The sequence below is a fragment of the Aotus nancymaae genome, unplaced genomic scaffold (assembly GCF_030222135.1).
Source record: "Aotus nancymaae isolate 86718 unplaced genomic scaffold, 86718_ANA_hifiasm-v0.15.2.pri h1tg000032l_0, whole genome shotgun sequence".
Classification (NCBI taxonomy): domain Eukaryota; kingdom Metazoa; phylum Chordata; class Mammalia; order Primates; family Aotidae; genus Aotus; species Aotus nancymaae.
Window position 1 is genome coordinate 17,709,466 of NW_026988445.1, and position 24,318 is coordinate 17,733,783.

The 24,318-nt window shown below is 42.3% G+C and overlaps 1 protein-coding gene across 1 annotated transcript in view; it reads left to right on the plus strand.

Annotated features, from left to right (window-relative positions):
* The window catches only part of DISC1 (DISC1 scaffold protein), a 365,698-nt gene that overhangs the window by 335,874 nt on the left and 5,506 nt on the right, over positions 1 to 24,318 (plus strand). The window contains exon 12 of the mRNA XM_064383602.1: positions 15,777 to 15,893. Within this exon, the coding sequence (XP_064239672.1) occupies positions 15,777 to 15,893 (117 nt within the window). The remainder of the gene's footprint in view (positions 1 to 15,776; positions 15,894 to 24,318) is intronic.

Genomic DNA, 24,318 nt, shown 5'->3' on the forward strand with positions numbered 1-24,318 from the left:
TCAGAGCTCTTTGTCAATCCAGGTTCCCAGGTGTTCTAAGTGTGAAAAGGGAAAAGCATGCAGAGGCTGGAGGAACATGACACATGGCCTTCAAGTCTGATGGTTGATATTAGGTGTTAGCTGTGCCTCCTTTCTGGGTCTTTGCCAAGACTCACCACTGGTGGGTGGGGAAATTGCCACCTCCCCAGGCCAGCCCTGGCAGCCTCACATCTTATCTACAGGACCATGGCCTTCACAGAGCAGACACTTGTGTTCTTAGTCACTGCCTCTGGACTGCTTGGAAAATTGATCCTTAATCCTATATTTGGATTGCATGGTCTTATAAGATAGCAACCATTGCCACTTTGAATCCCTGCTGGCCCAATCACAGGCACTACATTAACTTGTAGACATCTGAACTCTTTTTTTTAACCCAGGTACTGCAGGTGGAAACCTTCAGGAAAGCCTGGCCTCCAATGCTCTAAGGAGAGGTGTTGAAAACTTACCACCTGCTGCAGGTGGATGGCTTGAAAGAATATTCTGGGGTGGAGGGAATGCCAACTAAGCAAGGATTTCTTCCTGGGTGGAAGAAACTGCAGATTCTGGGAATGAGTCTTTGAAGGTGTGGCTGGCTTTCCAAAGTGAGCTACCAGGAGCTCAGTGTGGGGCTGTGAGAAGCCAAGCCAGGTATGTGATGGAGTCCCTGGGTCATTGATTCTGCTGGAGGCCAGGACTGATTCAGCAGAGATCCCTTCCTCCTGGAGGGGAGAAAAAAAAATCTGTTTAAAAATCCATCAAAAGGTTCACAGCTGAGGCACCTATACAGACAGAGTAACAAGAGAAAAATATACAAATTTGCTCAATATAAAATTTATATGACACAGGAGCCTTCAGAAATGAAAACCCAAAGCAATAGAAACCAGTGTATTTTTGTGCTTAAATTTGATGAATAGCAGGCAGATGTGGAGAAATATTATTGGACAAAAGGTATATGATCTAAATGGCAATAAACTGGGGGAAGCTTAGTAAGGCCTGCTTGTTCAGATTCTTCACTGCATCCCTGTGTCTTCAGAGATAAGGATATTCCTTTCCTTTGGGCATAGGGTGTACACTTTAAAGATGAGGGTGTTATAATCTACTTTAGAGGAAGGTCAGAGAATTATTTATGGTCTGCTTCAGGGGAGAATGGCTGCAGAAGGTCAGAGAGATTTTCCTGCTTCTGCTGTTCCTCAAATGCCAAGGTGCCATATTTTGGGGCACTGTGCCCCATCACTCTTTTTCTACCTCTCTTTCTCCTCTGCTTTACCAACTGAGCCCTAAGCCTTCCAGGCTCTCTGGGGACTGACTTTCCCAGGCATAGGAGGATTAGTTTTCATCCATAAGATTGTAAGCACCTGTCAATTTCACTATCTGGCTGTAAGAACACAGAGCTGTATTTGTTGAAAAATTGGAAGCTTAGGGTCAAGGATGAATAAAGAGTAGAGCCTTATCCTAGGTCCTGTGATGGCTGCTGTTTGGGAGCTCCAGGGGGTCCCCAGAGAGCCTTCCAGATCCTCTCCACCAACTGAAATGCTGAGGGTGTCCTATAGTTTATTTGTTGCTTTCTTGGGGGTGGGTGCGTGCTTTAGAGGGGACTTTATAGCTTTTGCTGCCTTTTGGTATCATTTCCCTGTTCCTGTATCGCAGTGGTGGGTTTATATTTACGGAGAGAGCAGCCATTCTTTGAATTCATGAGTGTCATGGATTTTAAGACGATGTTTTCTGAGAAGTTCAAAATTATGGGTCCAGAAAAAAGCTGTTTCCAGGAAAGGGAAAGGGACTCATTACAAGGGCAACAGGAAGGAATTTGGTATATGGAAGTTGGGGGCGGGATGATAAAAGTATTCTCTTTCTTGATTGTGGTGGTAGTTTTGTGACTATGCATATGTCTAAATTCATAACTTCGCACCAAAAAGAGTGAATTTTACTGTGTATGACTTTATAAAGAAGATTAAAAAATTTTTTTAGACATCTACCCATTTAAAAACCAGACTATAGATGTTTGAGTCAGTTGCTTTTGTCTCAGGACTATCAAAAGGCAGTTTGGCCTGCTGGAAAGAGCCCAAGGCTGGAGTCTGAGTTTGCTGTGATCCCCAGTTAAGTCTCTTACAGGCCACATCTCCTCATCTGTTAAGAAAAACACCACCATCACGATGAGAGGATAATGAAAACTATCTCATGAAGCTGTGGTGAAGATTTAAATAAAAGGATGCATCTCAAAATGAGAGACACATACATAGTAGAGGGTAATTTGTGTTAACTTTTCTTTCTGTCACTCTTTCTGGCAGTCACAAACATCTAAAATGCTTTTTGTATACAGAATGCTAGAACAGCTATTTGTTTGGAAGAGGGTGTTGCATGACTCAGTCTCCAGGCTTAACTTTCCCTCTTGTATAAGGAGTTTGGGGGTGCTTGAGATTTTGAAATTTTCCTTTACATGTATAATATACTCTGATTTTTGTCAAGAAGCAGATGTGAGCAATGAGTTAGTGGAGGATATCTAGACAGAGAAAGGTTTAATGAAGCAAAACCTTCTTGTTTGTATTTGGGTCTAGGATTTTAGACTAGGGAAGGTACAGGGAAATGATAACAAGGCTCATTAGGAAGGTGTGTTTGTTTTCCTGCCGTCTTTTCCAAGGAGTCATTGAAGTCTGGGTACTTTGCATTTATCCTGTGGCTAAAATGTCTATTAGCTTTGCAGCTCTGGGTTGGTTTTGCTTTGGAGCTCCCTGCTGGGTCTGACCATCCTATACTGATTTCTCTACTGAAGCTTGATGCCCTGAAGGCAGTCAATTTCTTTTTGACCCAAATCTTTCATGAAAAATTACTGACTTCTTACAGAGGTCCACAGGGAGGTGAGTTTTCAAAGCCTTTTGCATGAGTATCTGGCCAACGTGGTGATGTGCATTCTGGTGATACTTTGTTATCAGAAGGACTTTGTCGTTGATTAACACCTTCCCGGTGTCTGCGGTCCTTGCTAGGCTGCTGAGCACCATTCCCCCATTTTACAGCTGGGCCCAGTAAGGCAAAGCAATTTGCTTTGGACTTTGTTACAGAGGAAGTCAGCAACGGGGCTCAGTGCCAATCTTAGCATGAACTTCCTCGAACTGTAAGAGCCCTTTTCTTTTCCAATTTCATGACAGCTCTCCTCCAAGCCTTTTCAAGGACTCTGGAAATGATCAGCTGCCATTGGCCCTGGTTCATAAGTATTACAGAAATTGTGTCTGGGCCAGACAGGAGCCAGGGAAATCGGTGAGCCAGGCTTCCTCCGCTGTGAAGTGGCTCTTTTATACTGACTGTTCTGGCTACAATACCTGCGTAATTCTTTTCTTTCCTGTCTGTAACCCGGCCTGTGGGGTGTTTTCTATTTCTACTACTGTTTCTACATAATGGGCTCCCTGGACAGTATCACTCCCCCAGACTTCTCAACCCAGCTGCTTCCTTTCTGAGCCAGTAGCTCCCACCAAAGAGGCCAAAAGAGGACCTGGCAATGTTGAGTCATCGCGTGCAATATGTGAGCGCCAGTGTGTGAGCACAGCTGCAATGAAAGGAATTAGCAATAAGACACAACCCAACCATGTAGCCTCATTTGTTCAGATTTAGATCTTCAAAAAGCGTTGTAAGTTTAGGGGTGGAAAGGTGGGATACCTTTCCTCAGCCATCATAAGGGCTAACGCTCCTATAACAAAAACAAGTTAACAACAGAAAAGCAACACATTTATTTAATCGGAGTTTTACGTGACACAGTAGGCTTCAGAAATGAGGACCCAAAGACCCAGGGAAAACTATTTTTATGCTTAAGTTTAAATAGCTATGAAGGAATGTGACCGGACAAAATGGGTATGATCTAATAGTTATAGATTGGGGGGGTGAGCAGACCAGCAAGGCCTGTCTGTTCAGATTCTTCTTGGATGTTCTGTGTAGCATTTCTTCCTCTTGGGTATGGGGCAGGACTCCTCTGGACTGAGGGTCTTCAAGGGAGAAGGAAGAGAGTGACCTTTCTAGGTTTTATGGTTTCTTTAGGGGAGAGGAGTCCTAGTTTCTATGATTGGCTTTGAGGAAGAGGAATTCTGGTTTCTATGGCTTGCATCCAGGGAGGAAAAAGAGTGTGAGAGAGGAGGGCAGGAGAAGGTCAGAGAGACCTTGCTTCTGAGCCCTTCCAATCTCCTTTAGTTCAAAGTACTCAGCATGCCCGAGTGTCACACTTTGAGGTATCATGCTCTGAGCCACAGCATAGGCATCTCCATTCCCTTTTACTCAATTTCACATGAAAAAAAATCTGGAAAAGGTGATTCACAATGGGGATGTTTGTCCTCCTCGTCTTAAACTGATTTCCAATTCCAGAACTATCTCTACTTGGCAAAAGTGCTTCTTCTTTAGCCATAGCTGGTCCAGATCTGATTCTTTCTTTTCTCTGACATTTACTGGCTCTGGGACATCTGGAAACTCACTTTGACTCTCCAAAGAGCACATCCCCAACCACATGGTCTCTTGCTATCTCCTCCACTTTTGACAAGAACTGACAAGGGGAAAATGTTCACTTACCCATCAGCTGGTTTTGCTCTTTTTGTTAATGTCTTTGGGGAGAAAGCAAAGAGCCAGGACATAAAGAAAAGTTCTATCTCCACTACATTTTGAAGTTTTGCAAACCCAACCATCTTTCCCAAGAGTAGAGCCCTAGAGGCAAGCAGGATGCAACCAGGGTTGGTGATTTGTTGGTTAATTAAAAAGTCAGAAAAGGCAGAGAATCATCAAATTTACATGTGTATTTCAAACCTTCTTTTTGTTTCTAGCTGAAAATTCGCCCTCTCATTTGCTATTCATTCGATGTAGGACCAAGGATTTCTGTTTGTAGAGCCTGCTGATTGGCTTTTCACATGGCCCTTCTTGTATAAACCTCACCCATCATGCATCATCAACAATTTCCACTTTTGGTGTCCTTAAAGTGGACTGGAAATTTTAAGGGCACTTGCAAAAACATTTCTCAGTCTCCCCCTCTCTCTTAAATGTTATTGAGTCTTCCCAAGGTTTCCAACTTGTTTTTTATGGAGACAAGCACTTTTTTCTTTCACACTAATATTTCATTGCTCTACATAGTATTTATTTAGATTATCAAATCAGGATCTTAAATACAACTGGCCTACATCAGTTTAGAAACAAACACGACTTGACCAATGGAACAGAAGTGTGCAGGCTTCCCAGGCCCCCCCACCCCGGCCTGGCCTTGGCCACTGAATTTGAGAGAGAAAGCAGAGCCCAGGGACGAGCTGGCAGGTGGATAAGAGAGGCGTTTCCTCTGTTCAGTTAGCTGGCTCCTGCTGGTTCTCTCAGTTAATTACTGTCATCAGCTTGTCAGCCTCCTTCACCCGCCCAAGGGAAGGAAGGGAACTGACTCCTCTGATCTGCCGGCTTCTCCTTCTTTCAGAACTCAGTGGAACCTTGCTCCATGCTCCAGGGCCTCACGGTGGCACCTCTTCCACTAATTAAAAATAGTTCAGCGCTTCTGAGGAAAACAACCTCGGGACTCATGGTGACGTGTTCACCTTGGAAATTCCTTGTCATTCACTGGTGCAGATTGAGGGATCGATAGCAGGACGGGCTCTGCCTGGATAGCAAGGACTCATTTTCGGCGTTTGTAACAGAGGAGGTGTTATCCAACGAATCCTCAGTGGTGTCCTGGGAATAGCTGAGAGGTTTTGTAATGTGAACAATGAAATAGCACTCTGCCCCCTCATCATAGCTACAGTGCATTTGATTCCCCCACCTCTTGGCAGCCAGGGCAGTTAAAGTCAGAAACTTCCAGTCCCCCCATGAGCTGGTTGTGAGAGATTCCTGCCCTTTCTAGCTAGGAACAGGCAGGAGACGGGGACTGGAGTTCTGTGAAACTCCTGCATGAAATTATCCTACCTCTGACCAAGACTTACCGCACCACTTTTTTCAGTGAATTATTTCATGCCTTCCATTCTGTCCATGCTGGTATTTCTGCTTTGCTAGCCATTGGTTATTCCACACCGTCTCCTCCACCCGGCCCCATGTATTTCCTGGAAGCACTGATTATAGCAGAGCAGATCTTATTTTGCTGATATGATTAGGAACCTCAGGCCAACAAACTTGAGTAACAGTGAGAGAAAAAAGAGTGGCCCGTTGTTCTCCTTTGTCTGAGTGCCTTTTGAGGGAAAAAGTAGATACCACCAACCATAGCATCCCTATCTCTTTGCAGCAAACTACAGAGGTGCCTGAGACTTTAGGGTGGGAAGCACACTGTCACCTGGAAGGGGTGACATCCAGAACCAGAATTAAATGCTGACATTTAAAAACAGTAACTACAGTGGTCTCTCAGTTGCACAGTTTACAAAAAAATACTTAAAATTCAAATTTGTTTTACTATAAGGTGAACCTGGATGGAGTTTGGCATTTAATTCTGTCTTCATGGTTTCTCTTTACAGTTCAATATTTCTTAGCAATAGGCAGCTCAAAGAACACATTCCCTTAAAAGGAATCCCTCAAACTGCTTTTCATTTTTATTTTCTTATACAAAAGGACCTTAGGGTTGGTTGTTACTATCCCCAGAATCTGAATCCTTCTGTTAAATGGGGAGTATATAGGTATTAGCCAATGCTATGAATCTCATTTTGGATTCAAATGAATTTTTATTCTCAGAGGGTTCTAATGAAGTTTGGTTTTATTCAAATTTGATGATCAAGCTCAGTGTGCTCAGAGAAAAGCAGTCCATATTCCCTTGCATGATCGTGTAATATAAACTGTAGCTTTTCAAAGGTTGTCCTTCATCTAAACTAGAAACCACAGGCCAATAACAGATGCCAATTAGCAGGCAATTTCTTCTTCTACCAATTTGTTTGGTTCTGTTAATTACTTTTACTTAGAGCTTGTTTCTCCGAGCCGCCTTCAAAACAAGCATGCAGATACTTGAAGACTTGCTCTGACCCAAAGAGGTCTAAATATTTCAGATGCTTTCCTTACCACTGACAACATCTGGATGCTTTTAAAAGAAATACCCAGTTACTCAGGAAGTAACCGTATAATTTGAATATTTGGATGAATAGTCGTATCATATAGAGTAATAAAGATATACCCATAGTGTCTCAATTTGTGCCTCTCTGCTTATTGGCATTTACACGACTGTAGAGCTTTGCATTTATGTGAAAAGACAAACATCATAAAATCTATGTCAAATAGATGTGAAAGATACTCTTTATGTTGTGGGCAGGCATTTGTCTGAAGTAAATATTCTTTATGTCGATAATATTTTTAAAAGAAAGAGAAAGCCATATAGCATTCCTGGAATGTATTTGCCAAGCATATATTTTGGAGAACAGCCCAAAGGAACATATTTAAGGCTGTGATTTTAATACTAAACTAAGGAAATGTTTTGGTGCATCAGCTAAGCTCACGGATGGTGGGAATCACATCTGGTTTACCTCAGGCCAGAGGAGAAGGCATGAGACTTCACACTGTAACAACCATTATGAGGCTCAAGTAGCATTTTTGGCTTATAAGCATGTATGTGTGCTGTATGTTGTTTTATGTGTTTTTAATTTTTTAAAAACCTAAATACTACCATAGCCCTGAAATATGTAAACACAGTTGACTTGATGGCCAGAAGGGAACACCACCTTCCTTTTATTTTATTTTATTTTTTTACTCTGTAGCCTGTGACTTTCACTGCAGGAATTAAATATTTTTGTGGCTAGGTATTGCTGATGCCTTATTACACAGCCATGGCAAATAAGGATCTGGGTAAGCAGGTTGAGTTACAGCAAAGAGTGCTGTATCCAAGGTGGAGTCTCATGCTAGAGCTACAGGTACTAACCCCTCCCCATCCACCACTGATCCCTAGCAAGGGTGGAAGTTAACTGATGACTTCTCAGCACAGCCCCCAGCACAATGTATTTTCCACACGAAAGCAAGACCTAAAGGGTAACTGCCTGTTTTCTCAGATTAATCTTAGAATCCTAGCAGTACTTCTTATTCCAGTTTTGAGATTTTTCTCATTCTATTTCTTGACACTCTTACAGACTTCACTTGGCCCCTCCCTTTAGAATAACTCTTGACAGCCTTTTAAGAAATAGACTATTTAAATCATCTTGATCCAATGACTCAACCCAAGGTGCGGCCCGTCTGCTCAGATTTGTGGCAAATCTCCACTGATGATAACATTTCTGAAGATGTATGCTCTATTAGGTGTGGAAGTTTTTCCTAAGTAGAGTTGGCAGCCACAGTAGTACCTGCCTACCTAGCAATTTAACTAACAGTTTCCTCTTCCAAAGGTATTTTCTATTCAGAATAGAAATAATAAATATGATTTCCTCATCACTCTAGATACAGCCTGATGAAATATTGTTACCAGATACTTTCTCTTATCAAAACAACCATTATTATTTTGTAATCTATTTCCTACCCTTTGAATATAAGCTCCAGTTCAAAAATTTTAAATGTTGGTGTCTTCCAGATATCATAGGCAAAGAATTAAGCCTTGTTTATGGGGAAATTAGCTAAGTAAAAATGTCCTTGGAGACCCTGGTCCTGGAGTTTGTGACTGTTCTCATGGGGGCATGTAGTTTAGACATCCGCTCAGGCTAGCAACTGAATGCTTTTCTGGGTAGACACTTTTATAGAAAAATGTTTTTTGAAAGTCATTTTAATGGGAAAATCCTGCCCAACAAAGGAAATCCTATTTTCTGTTTTTAAATCACGTTCCCTGAGTTGGGTGAGCAGGACAGAAATTTGACATCAGCTCTAATTCAACACAGCTGAAAATTTCTGCCTAAACATTTAGACCTACCGGTTTTGATCATGAGGTGAGTTAAGGAAATTATATTTGAAATATTGCCTGACTGAGTCGGTGCTACTGAATCATACCCATGTGGAGGGACAGCAGGGAAGATGGTAGGGCTTTCTTGGAGGCCAATAAAAGCCATGTGTGTACAGCAGTACTGTGGAGGGCCCCAGGACCCCATGGCTGTCCCTGTGCAAGAAGATTATCCCAGACAACGCTGTTCTTGGCTGCACTGAGGCAAAGGCATGTGTTCAGCATTCAGAAAGGTTCTTCTTATTAGTTTTCCTTTCTACCTCTTTATATCTGGGTGAGGTGATCTCTTGGAAGTGTAGTCTGAGAAACAGCGTAGCTTCTTCCAAGTTCTGATAAGATACAGGAGCCTCCATTCATTGCTTCAACAAGCATCACTGAGCACCTTTTATGAACAAGGCTAGGACTATGGGGGCAGGGGCAGGGTATCATTCTCTCATCATCTAGTGAGGGAAACAGGCAGTTACATATGCAGGGAGGAACTCCTGTAATCTAGAGGCAGGCAGGGTTGGAGATTTGGGGTTGAAGCATTCCTGGAAGAAGTGGAGTCTGCAGGGTTTTGAAGAGAGGGGGTGTTAGGTGAAGCAATCAGACCATTTACCTGTTGCAGCCGCTTTTCACTTTGACCCACAGGGAAAACAATTACTCCTAAGGCTAAATGATGGGATGGATGTTCAGATAGGAGAAAAATAATTTGAATTGCTGAAAGGACCACCTGACAAGACAAATTACTAGAGAGTCTTCAAAGACACTTTGAAATGCCAAGCAACCTGTACTTTGAATTATCCATTCAGAATTGCAAAACTCCATTTCTGCTAGGAATCCCAGCGGCTTTGTAGTGGGTGGTATTTTTAATTATCAAGCATCAGTCATGCAGGTTTTCTTTTTCTTTTATCACATTTAATTTAAAAGTACAAATGGGAGCAAAAGTTACAAATTGCACACAGAGAAGCACTCAGTGTGTGAAGTTGTGGACATGGTTCAGAATATGTTCATTTGGAATCCACCGAGGTGATGGGAGAGATCGGACCAGATGCTCATATTCTTACTCGGAAAGGAGACATTCTTGCTTCCTTTCCCATGTGCCCGCTTGCTTTTCTTTGCTTCCGGACTGATATTTTACAGACTTGTGGATGGGCAGTCCTGTGCTCCTCATTGTATCCCAGGTTGTCATGGTTGTCATCAGTGTCACCTCCACTCAGTATGCATCTGAGTCCTGGAGGGAGCATTTCCCTTTAATAAGACTGACCCTCCAGGAATTGAGAACTGACTTTTCAGAGTTGTGATGGTAGAAGGGAAGAGACACCATGTCTCGAGACACTTGCTGTTTGCTTCTCTGATTTCTTTCCATCACCACTTTGCCCAGGTTACATGACTCTTCGGCCAGATGTGGTGGCTCACCTCTGTAATCCCAGCACTTAGGGAGGCTGAGGCGGGTGGATCACCCGAGGTCAGGAATTTGAGACCAGCCTGACCAACATGGAGAAACCCCACCTCTACTGAAAATACAAAATTAGCCAGGCATGGTGGCGCATGCCTGTAATCCCAGCTATTCGGGAGGCTGAGGCAAGAGAATCACTTGAACCAGGGAGGTGGAGGTTGCAGTGAGCCAAGATCATGCCATTGCACTCCAGCCTGGGTAACGAGTGAAACTTGATCTAAAAAAAAATAATAATAATAAAGTAAAATAAATAAATGACTCTCAGAGTCTCTTTTCTTATATGTAAAAGAAGGCATTGAACCTCAAGGATGGTTCCTAAGACCCCTACCAGATCCAGCACTCTCTACTTCTAGGTGTTGAGATTCTCAGGGAAATTTTTTGTTTTGAACAAGCAAACAAACTCTCTTCAACAGCTTCCATTTTATTTATTGATTTAGTTTTAGTTTTCTACGAAGGCTTAGCAAATAAAACAGATAAAAATAGAAGTTGGGTTAGGGTTGACAGTAAAAACCCTTTCCTCCTACCAGGGGATCTCTGCAGCATAAGGCCTAAAGCCTACTGGCTTGAGAGAACATACTCCAGCAAGGTGCTGTCAAAGTAAGGGAAAACTTGAAGTAGTGTAATATGCTTGATGCTCCCTGCAGAGACTATACTGTCCTATGTGACGGTAACATATAAACACTCACATACCAGGAGGACATGATCATTTAATTAGACAGCAATTTTGTTCTTTACTCTAGGAAGTAGGTGTGCCCCAAGGACAGTGTGAGGGCCCGGAAGACAGGAATGTGTGTATTTCTTATGTTTCTGCCTCTCATGATGTGAGCACCTTGCTCTAAGTGTCCACTGAAGAAAGAGCCGCTTCTCCCAAAGCTGGAAGTAAATGAAGCCCTGTGGATCATATTGCAATCCAGTATGTTGGACTCATTGTCTTCCTGAGGAATTTTCTATGAAAGTTTGACTATACACACACACACGCACTCAGAATATATGCCTGTACTGTTCAGTAACTTATTGAACCAGGAGCCAGGGATCTGGGATCACTGACCAGCAGCAGTGGCCACTCATTGTGATGTCTTCGTTGCACTTCACAGTCTCATGGCCATAGTTCCCAGCATGAGTAAGAGCTCCCCTCCCTGGGACAAGTCTGGGCATTAAGACTTTAGTGAGCTTCAAAAGTCTAGTCAGTCATCACAATGGCTCCCTAACTAGGTACCAGTGAAGATGCACTTCCGGCTAGCATTTTGTGATAGTTCTATCCACCCGTGCGAGGTTCTGTGTAGGGACAACCCATGTAAGCCCACTGTTTTAGCTGCTATGGCTGCATCAAAATCGCCAGAAACTTATTGATTTAAAAGAACTATTTATGACATTTGTGGATCTATAGATCAGAAGTTGGGGTAGGGCACTGTGAGGAGGGTGTTTCTGCTCCACAATGTCTGGGTATTAGCTGAATGACTTGAAGACAAGGGCTGGGACCGTCTTAAGGTTCAGTCCTTCCCAAGTCTGGCTGTTGACTGGGGCTTTAGCTGAGGCTCTCATCCAGACATCTATAAACAGCCCATCCATGTAACTTGAGCTTCCTCACAACATGGAGGCTGTGTTCCAGGGTGGGTGATCTGAAAAGGCATGTCACCTTTTATGACCTGACTTTGCAAGTCAGGCAATGTCACCTTCACTATGTTCGTTGAAGGAATCTCAAGGGCCATCCAGGTTTAAGAAGAGAATAAACTGTTTCTTGATGGTGGAGAGGTAATGTTCCAGAAAAGTGTGTTGCTATGACCATACGTATACCTTGCCGTACCTGGGCATGGCATGGAAATGGCCAAGGAAGTTTTCCCTAGTCCCTGATTTATGGGCTAACAAGTAGGACCTGGGCAACTTTGCACAGCTGATACCCATGGTTCTAATCCCATTCTGCTCTCTCTGGACAGACAGATTTCTTTGGACAGAACAGAACTTTTCATCAGATTGATAGAAATATGTCACCCTACCCTCTCATCAGCTGTCAATTCTCAGTTTAGGTCTAAACTAATCTATTGCTAAGATTCCGAGTGAGAGCATTATAGTAAAGTAACACATCTCTCAAATAATATCCACCTGGTTCACATTCAGTATCCTCTCAGTTCAGAATTAGAAGCTGTCAATGGTTTCTGCAGGAGCCTGAGAGAGATCCTATAACTTGTGCCTTGGAAAAAACAGCCGCACAAAAATGCCAGTCGGATCTTCCATTACTGAACATGGCGACTTGAGCTCCTGAATTTGTCCCCTTATGCTACATTGTTTGTTTTTTAATCTCTAAAAAAATTAAAAAAAATTTGAGGTCAGTTTCTTCCTTTTCCATTATGGTTTGAATTAGGGGTTTTGGTAACTTTTTCCCAAATGTTAGAGATGTTAAAGGTTCAGGAAATTATACAGAAGAAAATGAAACTTTCCTGTAATACCGCCCCTCAAAATAATAATTATAAATATTTTAATGCTTTGCCTATTTGAGTTATTTCATCATCATTAAATGCTCTTTTATTAAAAATGACTTTAATGGCTAAATACAAATCTAATGTATCAGAACTTATTTTAACTATTCCCTTTATTGCTGGACAGTTATTTCCTGTTTCCCATATTTTTAATGCCATCATCTTTGCATGCTTAAAATCTTGTATTTCTATTTTATATATATATTATAGGCATTTTTGCATGCTTATTGCAAGGGCTTAATAAAAGTTATTTCAATTTAAATGAACAAATTATTTCTTTTTGATAAATTCCAGGAAGGGAATTATTTGGTCCTAAGATACGAACAATTTAAAGTGCTTGTTATGTGGTATGAAATTGCTTTCCAAAATGTATGCCATTACAATCAATCTGCACATAATTTAAAAAGGAAAACAGGCAGGAATTATATGTTTGGGGGAGAAATGTAAAACTGTATTTTAAATTTGTTTAATTTGGCTTTGATTTCATATTTGTTGAAGCCACAAGATGAAGATTGAGTCATTTGATTTCATTTAAGGGTGTTTTAAATTCTTTGGTTTTCTGTTCTGAGTCTGTGCTTTTTCTCCCTTTAAGTGTGTTGTCAGCCGTATATATATTTTCCTGCTAACACTGTATTTTTCGTTTTCCTGTATGACTTGTGGTTTCATGACTGTCAATCATTTTTTTCCCAGATGTTCTTTTTCTTAGTGTCTCATTTATTTCAGGTGTGACGATGGTGTTACTCATTGTCCAGTGTCTACACTTCCATGTAATCTGTCTACCCTCAATTTCACATCTTCGACTGGTAATTTTATTTTAGGATCAGTAAAAATATATCTATATATACACATATACACATATATATGTCTATATGTCTATATGTATGTGTATATATAGATGTGTGTGTGTGCGTGTGTGTGTGTATATATATATATATATATTTGTGATTTTTATGTATTTGCTGTCTTCTCACCACTGTTATGGTCAATTTTGAGTAAACCTTCATGGGTGCTTCACATTAAAGTTCCTTTAATTGTGTCCATATGTCTTCAGAATTGTATGTTATTGCCACTAGATTTCTTTTCTATATACATTTCCTTGCAGTAAATGAGTATAGCTCATTCTATAGCTCATGGCTCATTCTTCAGTATACTAGACTTCTCCAATATTTGCAATAGTTATTTGCAGTTCCCATTGGCACTATTTTATTCTAATGTAGTTGACATGTAAATTTTAAAGATAATATAGCAAAAGTCAAATTATATACCAGGTTTAATTGTCATTTATGGACTCTGATTATAATATTATATAACACATCATCTCCAAAGTCTTTTTATCAATGACTATTACCAGGCATTTGTTACTATTGTTGGATATTCATTGTAGCTTTTGTAGTAACCTTGCAATTTAAGCTGAATACATATCTTAATCCTTTCCCTTATGCAGAATTTTTTTACTGTGTCTACTAAGCTTTTCTTTTCTTTTCTTTTCTTTTTTTTTGACATGGAGTCTTGCTCTGTTGCCCAGGCTAGAGTGCAGTGGCACGATCTCGGCTCACTGCCACCTCCGCCTCCCAGATTCAAGCGATTCTCCTACCTCAGCCTCCCAAGTAGCTAGGATTATAGGTGCCAGCCAACGTGCCAGCTAATTTTTGTATTTTTAGTAGAGACAGGGTTTCACCATATTGGCCAGGCTGGTCTCAAACTCCTGACCTCATGATCCACCCACCTAGGCCTCCTAAAGTGCTGGGATTAAAGGTGTGAGCCACCATGCCTGACTCTTCTAAGCTTTTCACTCTTAGTTGAGGGAATATTATCTTTAATTTTAAGTTTTAATTCTGAGCTCATTTCTTGCTTCTCCCCCTGCTTTAGTCTGAGAATCTCTATTTTCTGTTCTCATTTTCTTAACCTTGTTTATTGTTTTCCTTTACAAATCTATGGCCTTCTACATGGACAGCATTCGACTTGGGGCCCTGGGATGAATGAATGACTAACCCATGGTCCTTACCTGCAGGGAGCTTACACTCACTTGAGTGGAAACATACAGCACTTATCAGAATGGCTGTACTACAAGGTGAAATTATTTGGGGCCTTTGAAGGAAAGGCTGGGTTTCAGAGAAGAATGGGGAAGAATGCATGGGCAAGAAGAACTGCTTGAGAGAAGGCAATAGGGTTAGTCTGGTTGGCAAGCTTAACTTGCCTTTAGGAGAGTAGAGGGGATACAGCTGAACCATGGACTTTCTGCCAGGTCACATGATGGCAGAGTTTGGACTCTGCTCTGTGGTGGTTTTGTGGAGGAAAGTGACATAAAGAAGGTCCTTTTCTGGCTCATAGAAATAAGTTTGAAGGGAAAACATGAGATAAGGAAGACTCAACTGTTCATTCATCAAACCAGTCAATACTACGTGCCTGTCATGTGCCAGGGTATGTCAGGGGCTCTAGGGCCAGCAGCAAGCAAGACATCATCATCTTGCTCTTACAGGGCTTACATTCCTGTGTATGGTGGTGGCAGCAGCTATATATGCAATATATACCTCGTGGCACTTAAAGTCTAGTGCTCAGGGACTGTGTGCTAGAAATTGTGCCCTTGTCAATTTCTGTGTCCCTAAAGGAATATTCCCTTTGTCCTTACAGGTTAGCCCAGTTGTTCCTGTGACCCCTCTCCTCACTTTTTAAGAGAATTTCTATTAAATTATGAATTTGCTCATTGATACAGCTGGAAGATTCAAGGTTTCTGTTTGATAAATCCACTTTGGGACTTGACATACTGGAAACAGCACTTTGAAATCACCAGAAAAGGGAGGTAACCTGTGGAGCTATGTAGACAAAACTCATTCTTTGGTCATAACTTGAAATCAGTTCACATCTTCTCAAGTTTGATCCCCAGGGAAGACACAGGCTCTAGCACAATTCTGACTGAGGTACAGAAACCTGGAGAGCCCTTTCAAGAAACCTCCCCTTTGTGTACTGTCTGTGTTCACAGCTCTAACAAGTGATCTTGTTTTCCCCCTCCTGCCAGGAATCTTACATCCTTTCTGCAGAACTTGGAGAAAAGTGTGAAGATATAGGCAAGAAGTTATTGTACTTGGAAGATCAACTTCACACAGCAATCCACAGTCACGATGAAGATCTCATTCATATCCTTTTCATCTTGCAGATTAAGCACAGCAAAATTATTTCATAAAAGAAAGTCTTTAAAGGGTAGTTTTCCATGCCTCAGAAGATGGCAACAAATAGATGCTGCTGTTATTTTTAGTGCAGAGCATCTCAGAACTCCGAGATTACCAGGTATGTAATGTTTTCTCTCTAGTTTTCAATATTTTTTTTCTTGTTTTTTTTTTTCATTTTGAGACAGAATCTCATTTTTGTCACCCAGGCTGGAGTGCAATGGTGCAGTCTCAGCTCACAGCAACCTCCACCTCCCAGGTTCAAGCGATTCTCCTGCCTTAGCCTCCTGAGTAGTGGGGATTACAGGTGCCTGCCACCAGACCCAGCTAATTTTTTTGTATTTTTAGTAGAGATGGGGTTTTGTATTTTTGTATTTTTAGTAGACCATGTTAGCCAGGCTGGTCTCAAACTCCTGACCTCAGGTGATCCACCCAACTTGGCCTCCCAAAGTGCTGGGATTACAGGCATGAGCCACCACGCCCGGCAGCAATTCAGTGTTTTTCACTGCTAAACTCAACCACTAATGGTTAAGTCCAGACATCCACAAAATGAAACCAAAGCAAAATGCAGTTTCTAGTGAGTGTAAAGATGGCTATGTGTGGCCTTGGTGAAAGAAAACAGTTGACTGGCTCATTTTCCTGTGAGCTTTTTCACTACCAAGTGTCCTAAATCCCTCTGAATTTCTTTATCAAACAATTCTGCCTAGTGATGGGCAGTAGAGTAACAAAACAATCAGGACTTTGGATTATTTCATTTCAGCTTCTAACCATGTACACATGGTTGAACTCAATCTAGTCCTTTCTGGTTCTCAATGATAGGATTTTCTTGCACCAGACTTAATATCCTTGGTGTCACACCTACAAACACCTTCATCAAAGCTAGCTGCTAGTGAGCAAGATGGTCTGAGAGCATACTGGCTTAGGTATGCATCTGTATGAAGCACTCCATTCTATGCTGATGTGTGGATGGAGTTTATCACTGGTTGGTTCTGCCAAGAGCAAACGGATGGGTACACAGATGGGTGAGGGGATATGCAGCCCTATATCCTTTACTTCCCTATTCATTCATCCATTCCATTCAATAGAATGTCTTTTATTAGATGTGTTTGTGGGAAATTTAGCTATTTTGTTCATTGCTTCTCATTGCTGTCTTACTTTTTACAATTCCAGTTCTTATACTTTATGGGGTGTGTGTGTGTGTGTGTGTGTGTGTGTGTGTGTGTGTAAGTAGCTTTGAATGGCCAAGGATTAATCTTTGTCACAAATATTCAGAGCTGTGATTTAATGATAGATCCAATGCTATGCTTCCTTCCTTGTTATAACTTTAAATTTTCCACCTTGTTTATTAAGCTGGGCAGAAAATTTCTTCAACCTAATCAGCAATGATTTTCACATTGCTTAAGGTAGGTTTTGCAAGCGGATATTCTGTTCTTCATAATTTCCTGCCTTTTACAAAGCTTGTATTTAAGCCATTATCAGAAAGTTTCCCAAAGAAGCATAGAAACAGAATAAGGATGGCATTTTTATTTATTCCACATTCATGGGGGGGGGTCACCAAGCTTTGAGCACCTCTAAGGGGATATGGCTTCCAGCAAATGGGCAGATGATGGGGCACAGAGGAGCAACCCACTGCAGAGTAAATGGATATGAAGGAATTCTCGTTCCCCAGCCCAGCACATGGGCAGTTCCCGAGTGGGATGTACCTCTGTCTTCAGGTAGCAGTTCTGAGGGCTGCAGTCAGGGTTCTGTGCTGTTCTCTTGTTTGAAATTTTCTAAAAGGTTAGTTTGATTCTGGGGAATTGGATCTTATTTTTACTATCGCTGGGGAGGCAGCTCTAGTAAAGACCCCTGATAAGAAAGGGGTTGAGCAGTGTTTAAACAAGACCCAGCCAGGCGTGGTGGCTCACAACTGTAATCCCAGAACTTTGGGAGCCTGAGGTGGGCGGATCACAAGTGAACTAACATCCTGGCTAACATGGTGAAACTTCGTCTCTACCAAAAACACAAAAAATTAGCCGGGTGTGGTGGCATGCACCTGTAGTCTCAGCTACTTGGGAGGCTGAGGCAGGAGAATCACTTGAACCTGGGAGGCAGAGATTGCCGTGAGCTGAGATCGCACCATTGCACACTCCAGCCTGGATGACAAGAGTGAAATGCTGTCTAAAAAAAAAAAAAACAAGACCATTTTAGTTTTTCCACAGCTGATTTAAATCAGATTTAGTAGCTGTGGGATCATGGACAAGTGATAATGCCTCTGTAAGCATTAGGGTTCCCATCTGTAACATCAGGATAACAAACACCTCTAAGGCTTTTATGGGGGTTAAATGAGGCTATATTCACGATGTGCATTTAATGTAGCCATGGGTAAGTGTGTGGTTTTAGGGAGAAAACTGTTCTCCAAGTCAATTTGTCTCACAGTTGTTAGTATGTTAGTCACAAGCTCAAAGAACATCCCATTTATACATAAAAAGTTTCAAGATAGATTGATTCAACTATTTTGTAATAAACGCTTGAAGGAATCAATCAGTAACTCCACAATGGCTTAGGTGAAAAGTCATTTAATTCTAATAAAACTTCTATAAATAGATAGGGATTATTATCCCTACTTGACAGTTGAAAAAAAAAACAAGGCTTAGGAACGGCTTGGCTGGTACAAGGTCATTTCTGATGAGTAGCAGAAACTTCCAGCCACAAGCCCCATGGTCCTATTCGGCCTATCAGAAGGCAGCCATGCCTGTAAGTAAATGGACAGGTTTGTTCCATGGAACACAATTCCTTTAAAATTTTAAGCTCTAATGAAAGTATTTTACTGATGTTATGTTTTTTGAGAATTTCACTGATCTCTGCTGTGATAAGCAGACAAGCACTGGTTTAGGTACCGAAGTCAGCTCTCTCCCTCCCTGCAATAAAATCCACATCACAATATGGCTTTCAATCCAGACTTTTCTTCGAATCCCAGACTTTTGTTCTGTCACTGATTGAGAATAAATATACAGAAGGTGTCTTTGAATTCCTACAAAGCAGCACTTAAATTTGAGCGGAACATTATGCCCTAAGATAGAAAGACATGTTTACAAGGCTCTGTGGAGGCTCCCCTATACGAACAAAAGCTGTTGTTTCAAATTAGAGCTTATCTAGAGATTCAGAGAGGCTGCCAGAATCCTCCAGCCAAACTCTGACTGGTTTGTATTTCCATTTTTGATCAAAGAAACAATGCTGAATGTGGCTGAAAGAAACAGCTTGTTGTCAACAACACAGAAGAATTGCACAGTGAGTGCAATATTTTGTTTGATTCCATTAAACAGGCTGCCAGAGCCTACTGTGCGTATGAGGTAGAGGGTACCCAATTAATCTAAGTCCACATTGGAATGTGATAAATGTAAGCCCACATTGGATGTCCGCCTCTGAAAGATTCAAGCCACAGATGCTACCAGGAATGTTTATTCTTTGTGTGGAAAACACTGTTACACTCAGTTTTTGCATAAACCATATGTGTGCATAAGGACAATTTTTTTTTTTTTTTGAGACAGAGTCTTGAGACAGAGTCTTGCTCTGTCACCAGGCTGGAGTGCAGTGGTGTGATCTCGGCTCACGGCAACCTCCACCTGCCAGGTTCAAGCGATTCTCCTGCCTCAGCCTCCCAAGTAGCTGGGATTACAGGCACGCACCACCCTGCCCAGCTAATTTTTGTATTTTTGGTAGAGATGGAGTTTCACCATGTTGGCCAGGATGATCTCGATCTCCTGATCTTGTGATCCGCCCACCTCGGCCTCCCAAAGTGCTGGGATTACAGGCGTGAGGCACCATGTCCAGCCATAAGGACTATTAGTGTGGCATCAACAGAGGCTAGGGGTGGGCACTGGGACTGAGTTTCCAAATAGGTCCTTGTGGCCTTCCAATTTAATATCTGAGTTATGGGCAGTCTACTGGGCATTTCCTACTTTTTCCAAGAAGACACTGATTGACAAATCTAAGGAGGGAGAGGAAACAGCTCATGCCTCTTCATCATTCACAGGCTCGCTGAATTACATGTAGCATGACCAAATAACAACGCAAACCCATCAGCTTCTGTGGTGATGTCTGAAGATAGTCTGCACCATTAATTGGGGGAGGTGGCGGTGGAGAGGTGGCTCATGCCTAGTGTCACAGGATGGCACAGGAGGTGTGGCTTCACAGCCAGTCAAGCCGGGACTTCCAGGAGCATTAGTGTGAGTCTGTAGTGCATTTTCAGTCATTTAGGTCCTAATTAGCAGTTATGCTTTGAAAAACATTTGAGTGTATGCAGTATCTCCTCCATGCTCAAAATGTTGTAACCAAAAACCTTCTAAGTTAAGGTGGATTTTTAAGCAGGGTTTTCGCCGGGCGCGGTGGCTCACGCCTGTAATCCCAGCACTTTGGGAGGCCGAGGCGGGTGGATCAGGAGGTCAAGAGATCGAGACCATCCTGGTCAACATGGTGAAACCCCGTCTCTACTAAAAATACAAAAAATTAGCTGGGCATGGTGGCGCGTGCCTGTAATCCCAGCTACTCAGGAGGCTGAGGCAGGACAATTGCCTGAACCCAGGAGGCGGAGGTTGCGGTGAGCCGAGATCGCGCCATTGCACTCCAGCCTGGGTAACGGTCGCGAAATTCCATCTCAAAAAAAAAAAAAAAAAAAAGCAGGGTTTTCTCATTTTTTTCTCCTTCAATTTCTACAACCCACTTTCAAAGGAAAAGAAGTACACCTGTGGTTTGTAAATTTTTGGCATATTTCAAAGCCCTCAGGGCAGTTCTGCCTGCCTCTGAGTCACAGACAAGGTAGAGACAGTCTGGTTCTATTTGTGGTTGTATTTACATCCATGTCTGGGAAGCCCTTGTGGAATTCTATTTCTCTGCTTATTTGGAGTGCATGGTGCCCAATTGATTAGTTTTGGTGGTGTTTGATGGCATGCAAATTCTCTGAATACATCCAGTTTGTGCACAAACACCACAGCTCCATAAGGACCCCTGTTTAGTTCAACTTTCAAACTTTTAGCTTGAACAGACAAAGGTAACAGGAGTTTTGTGAGATTGTCCTGCCTCCTTGGAGATGTTTTCCACTTATGGAGCTGAGGGGCTGGAAGAGGGATCATGAGGATCATGGAGTTCCACTCACGTAGTTTATAAATGAGAAAATCCAGAGCCTGGCCAGGTACGGTGGCTTACACCTGTAATCCCAGCACTTTGGGAGGCTGAGGTGGGTGGATTTATTGAGATCAGAAGCTCAAGACCAGCCTAGGCAACATGGCAAAACCCCATCTCTATTAAAAATACAAAAATGACCTGCGCATGATGGTGGGCACCTGTAGTCCCAGCTACTCCAGAGGCATGAGAATTGCTTGAATCCAGGAGGCGTGGGTTGCAGTGAGCTAAGGTTTCACACCACTGCACTCCAGCCTGGGCAACAGAGTAAGACACTGCCAAAAGAAGAAAGCAAGAATGAAGGTGGGAAGGAAGGAAGGGAGGGAGGGAGGGAAAGAAGGAAGGGAGGAAGGAAGGAAGGAGAGAGGAAGGAAGAAAGGGAGGGAGGAAAGGAGGGAGAGAAAGAGAAAGGAAGGAAAGAAGGAAGGGAGAGAGAGAGGTGAGGAAGAAGAAGAGAAGGAGGGAAGGAAAGGAAAGGGAAAAGGAAACGAGGAAGGAAAGGAGAAGGGAAGGGAAGGAAAGAAAGAAAGGAAAAGAAAGAAAACCCAGAGCCTAAGATGTTAGCGTGTAAAGCTTTGTGTGTGATGGGCTGGTGCAGATAAGGTAGTCACAGCTCTTCCGTTAGGCTCTCACTTAGGCTTTGGAGTGGGAAGAGGAAGAGATGGAGCCCCACGGTGGGTGGGGGAGGGCAAGAGTGTAGACACAGGGCTGTCCTGCTGCTGGCTCAGCACGAGGTGGGCTTGGCACAAGGTAGGCAACACAGGGTTTCCCTCTACAAGCATCAAATCCTTTGAATCAAGTCTTGGGTGTAGTCAAGGTTTTTTCCTTTGCTTTTAAGAGACTGTGAGTTCTCGTGGCTTTTCCACGAAGGTAAATTCTCTAGTACTATGGGCTGTAGTGGCTACCCAGGAAGGATTGGTGGTAAGAAGAAATAATGTAGCAAAGGAGCAGCACTTTTAAATGATATGTAGGTTGAGTGTCCCTTATCTGAAATGCTTGGGACTAGAAGTGTTTCAAAGTTCCGATTTTTTCAGATTGTAGAATATTTGCATTATACTTACCAGTTGAGCATGCCGACTCCAAAATCCAAAATGTTCCAATGAACATCATGTCAGTGCTCAGAAGATTTTGGATTTTGGAGCATTTCAAGTTTTGGATTTTGGGATTTGGGATGCTCAACTTGTACTATTGTTTCTTTTTGAACCAAACTAGGTCAGATGAATGGACGGCCTAATTTTGACTAAGTCATTGAAATGCTCACTTGGACACTTATTGACAGTAAAACACTCAGCTGTTTTCTTATTAAAACAAAAGACTTGGCCGGGCACGGTGGCTCACGCCTGTAATCCCAGCACTTTGGGAGGCCGAGGCAGGCAGATCACGAGGTCAAGAGATCGAGACCATCCTGGCCAACATGGTGAAACCTTTTCTCTACCAAAAAATACAAAAATTAGCTGGGCATGGTGGCGCATGCCTGTAGTCCCAGCTACTCAAGAGCCTGAGGCAGAAGAATCATATGAACCCAGAAGGCGGAGGTTACAGTGAGCCGAGATCACGCTACTGCACTCCAGGCTGGCAACAGCAAGACTCTGTCTCGGAAAAAAAAAAAAAAAAAAAAAGCCTATCTAAAGAATTAAAGAATTCCAGAATCTTTTGCAAATGGTGCCCGAATGACAACATTGCCTTATCATCTATTCCTGAATGCACGTGTCCCGCTGTCTTACTCATTTAATTATTGCAAACACAGACATTTTAACAAGTTATATACTTACCTACCATATGAATAGTATGGCCCAAGCAGGTAAAGAATGGCCTTGGGCTCCAAAAGTGTTTTAAAGATGTTAGGAAGTTCATCCTGCGACTTTGTTTTAATGAATCTGCTGTTTTCTTAGATACCACAGGTACTTGGTGGCATATCTGTTACAGGGGGCAGTTACTTAGCTACTCAGGTCCCTAAGGCACAGCCATTGTAATAATTATTCTGCTTTTTTGAGGCCTATTCTTGCACGTAGGTTCAGTTAGCACCTCCATTCTAGTTTTGGAATTTGCCTAAAATTTTAATAATGGAGTTTTGTTTTTCAGCTCTTTGACAAAAATGAAGGTCAAGTGTAATGGCCTTCAACTATGAGCTTATTGGAGTACTGATCAGAAAATCTGATTATAGCTACTACTTAGCCCCCTTCAGATCTTGCTTAGATGTATCAAATAAGGTAGTTTATATTTCTGTAAGTCGGTGGGAAAATGTTATAAAACTTTTTTTTTTTTGAGGTGGAGTTTTGCTCTTGTTACTCAGGCTGGAGTGCAATGGCGTGATCTCGGCTCACCGCAACCTCCGCCTCCTGGGTTCAAGCGATTCTCCTGCCTCAGCCTCCCAAGTAGCTGGGACTACAGGCGTGTACCACCTCGCCCAGCTAATTTTTTGTATTTTTAGTAGAGACGGGGTTTCACCATGTTGACCAGGATGGTCTTGATCTCTTGACCTTGTGATCCACCCACTTTGGCCTCCCGAAGTGCTGGGATTATAGGCGTGAGCCACCGCACCCAGCCTATAAAACTATGTTTTAAAAATATATGGTTCAGTATGAATGCCAGACTTACATCTATTTTCTACTCAGCATCTCCTCTTGGCTAATAAGCTTGTCCAACTTTCCCTGTCTAAAATCTGATTCCTCCCCTACTCTACCAAAAAAAAAAAAAACCAAACCACTCACTCCTAGTCCTGTCTTTCTCAATAAAATACACATGTATTTTTCTAATTATTTGCTCAGATGAAAAATCAGGGAGTCCTTCTTGATGCCTTTTCCATTTTCCATATCCCACATCCAGACAATCGCCACATGCCCTTGGTTGTATCTGCAAAACACATCCAGAATCTAGCCACCCCTCTCACCTCCACTGCCACTGCCCTGTTCAAGCCGTGATTGTTTCTTGCCTAGACTATTGCAGTGGTCTCCTAACTGGTCACTCTATGCTTCTGCCTTTACCCCCTTTAGTCCATTCTCAGCACAGCAGCCAAACTGATGATGTCACCCCTCTGCTCCAGGTCCTCCCACAGCTCCCAGCTCACTGTGAACACAGCACAGCTGGACATACTATCAACGAGGCGCCTGTTTACTTTCTGCTGCACTCATAGGTATTTATGCCATCCATGATGGCAGTGACTTTGATTCACTCCTGTATTGCTGTGTTTATAACATTTGTTAACAAACAGTGGAAACTCAGGAAGCATTTGAA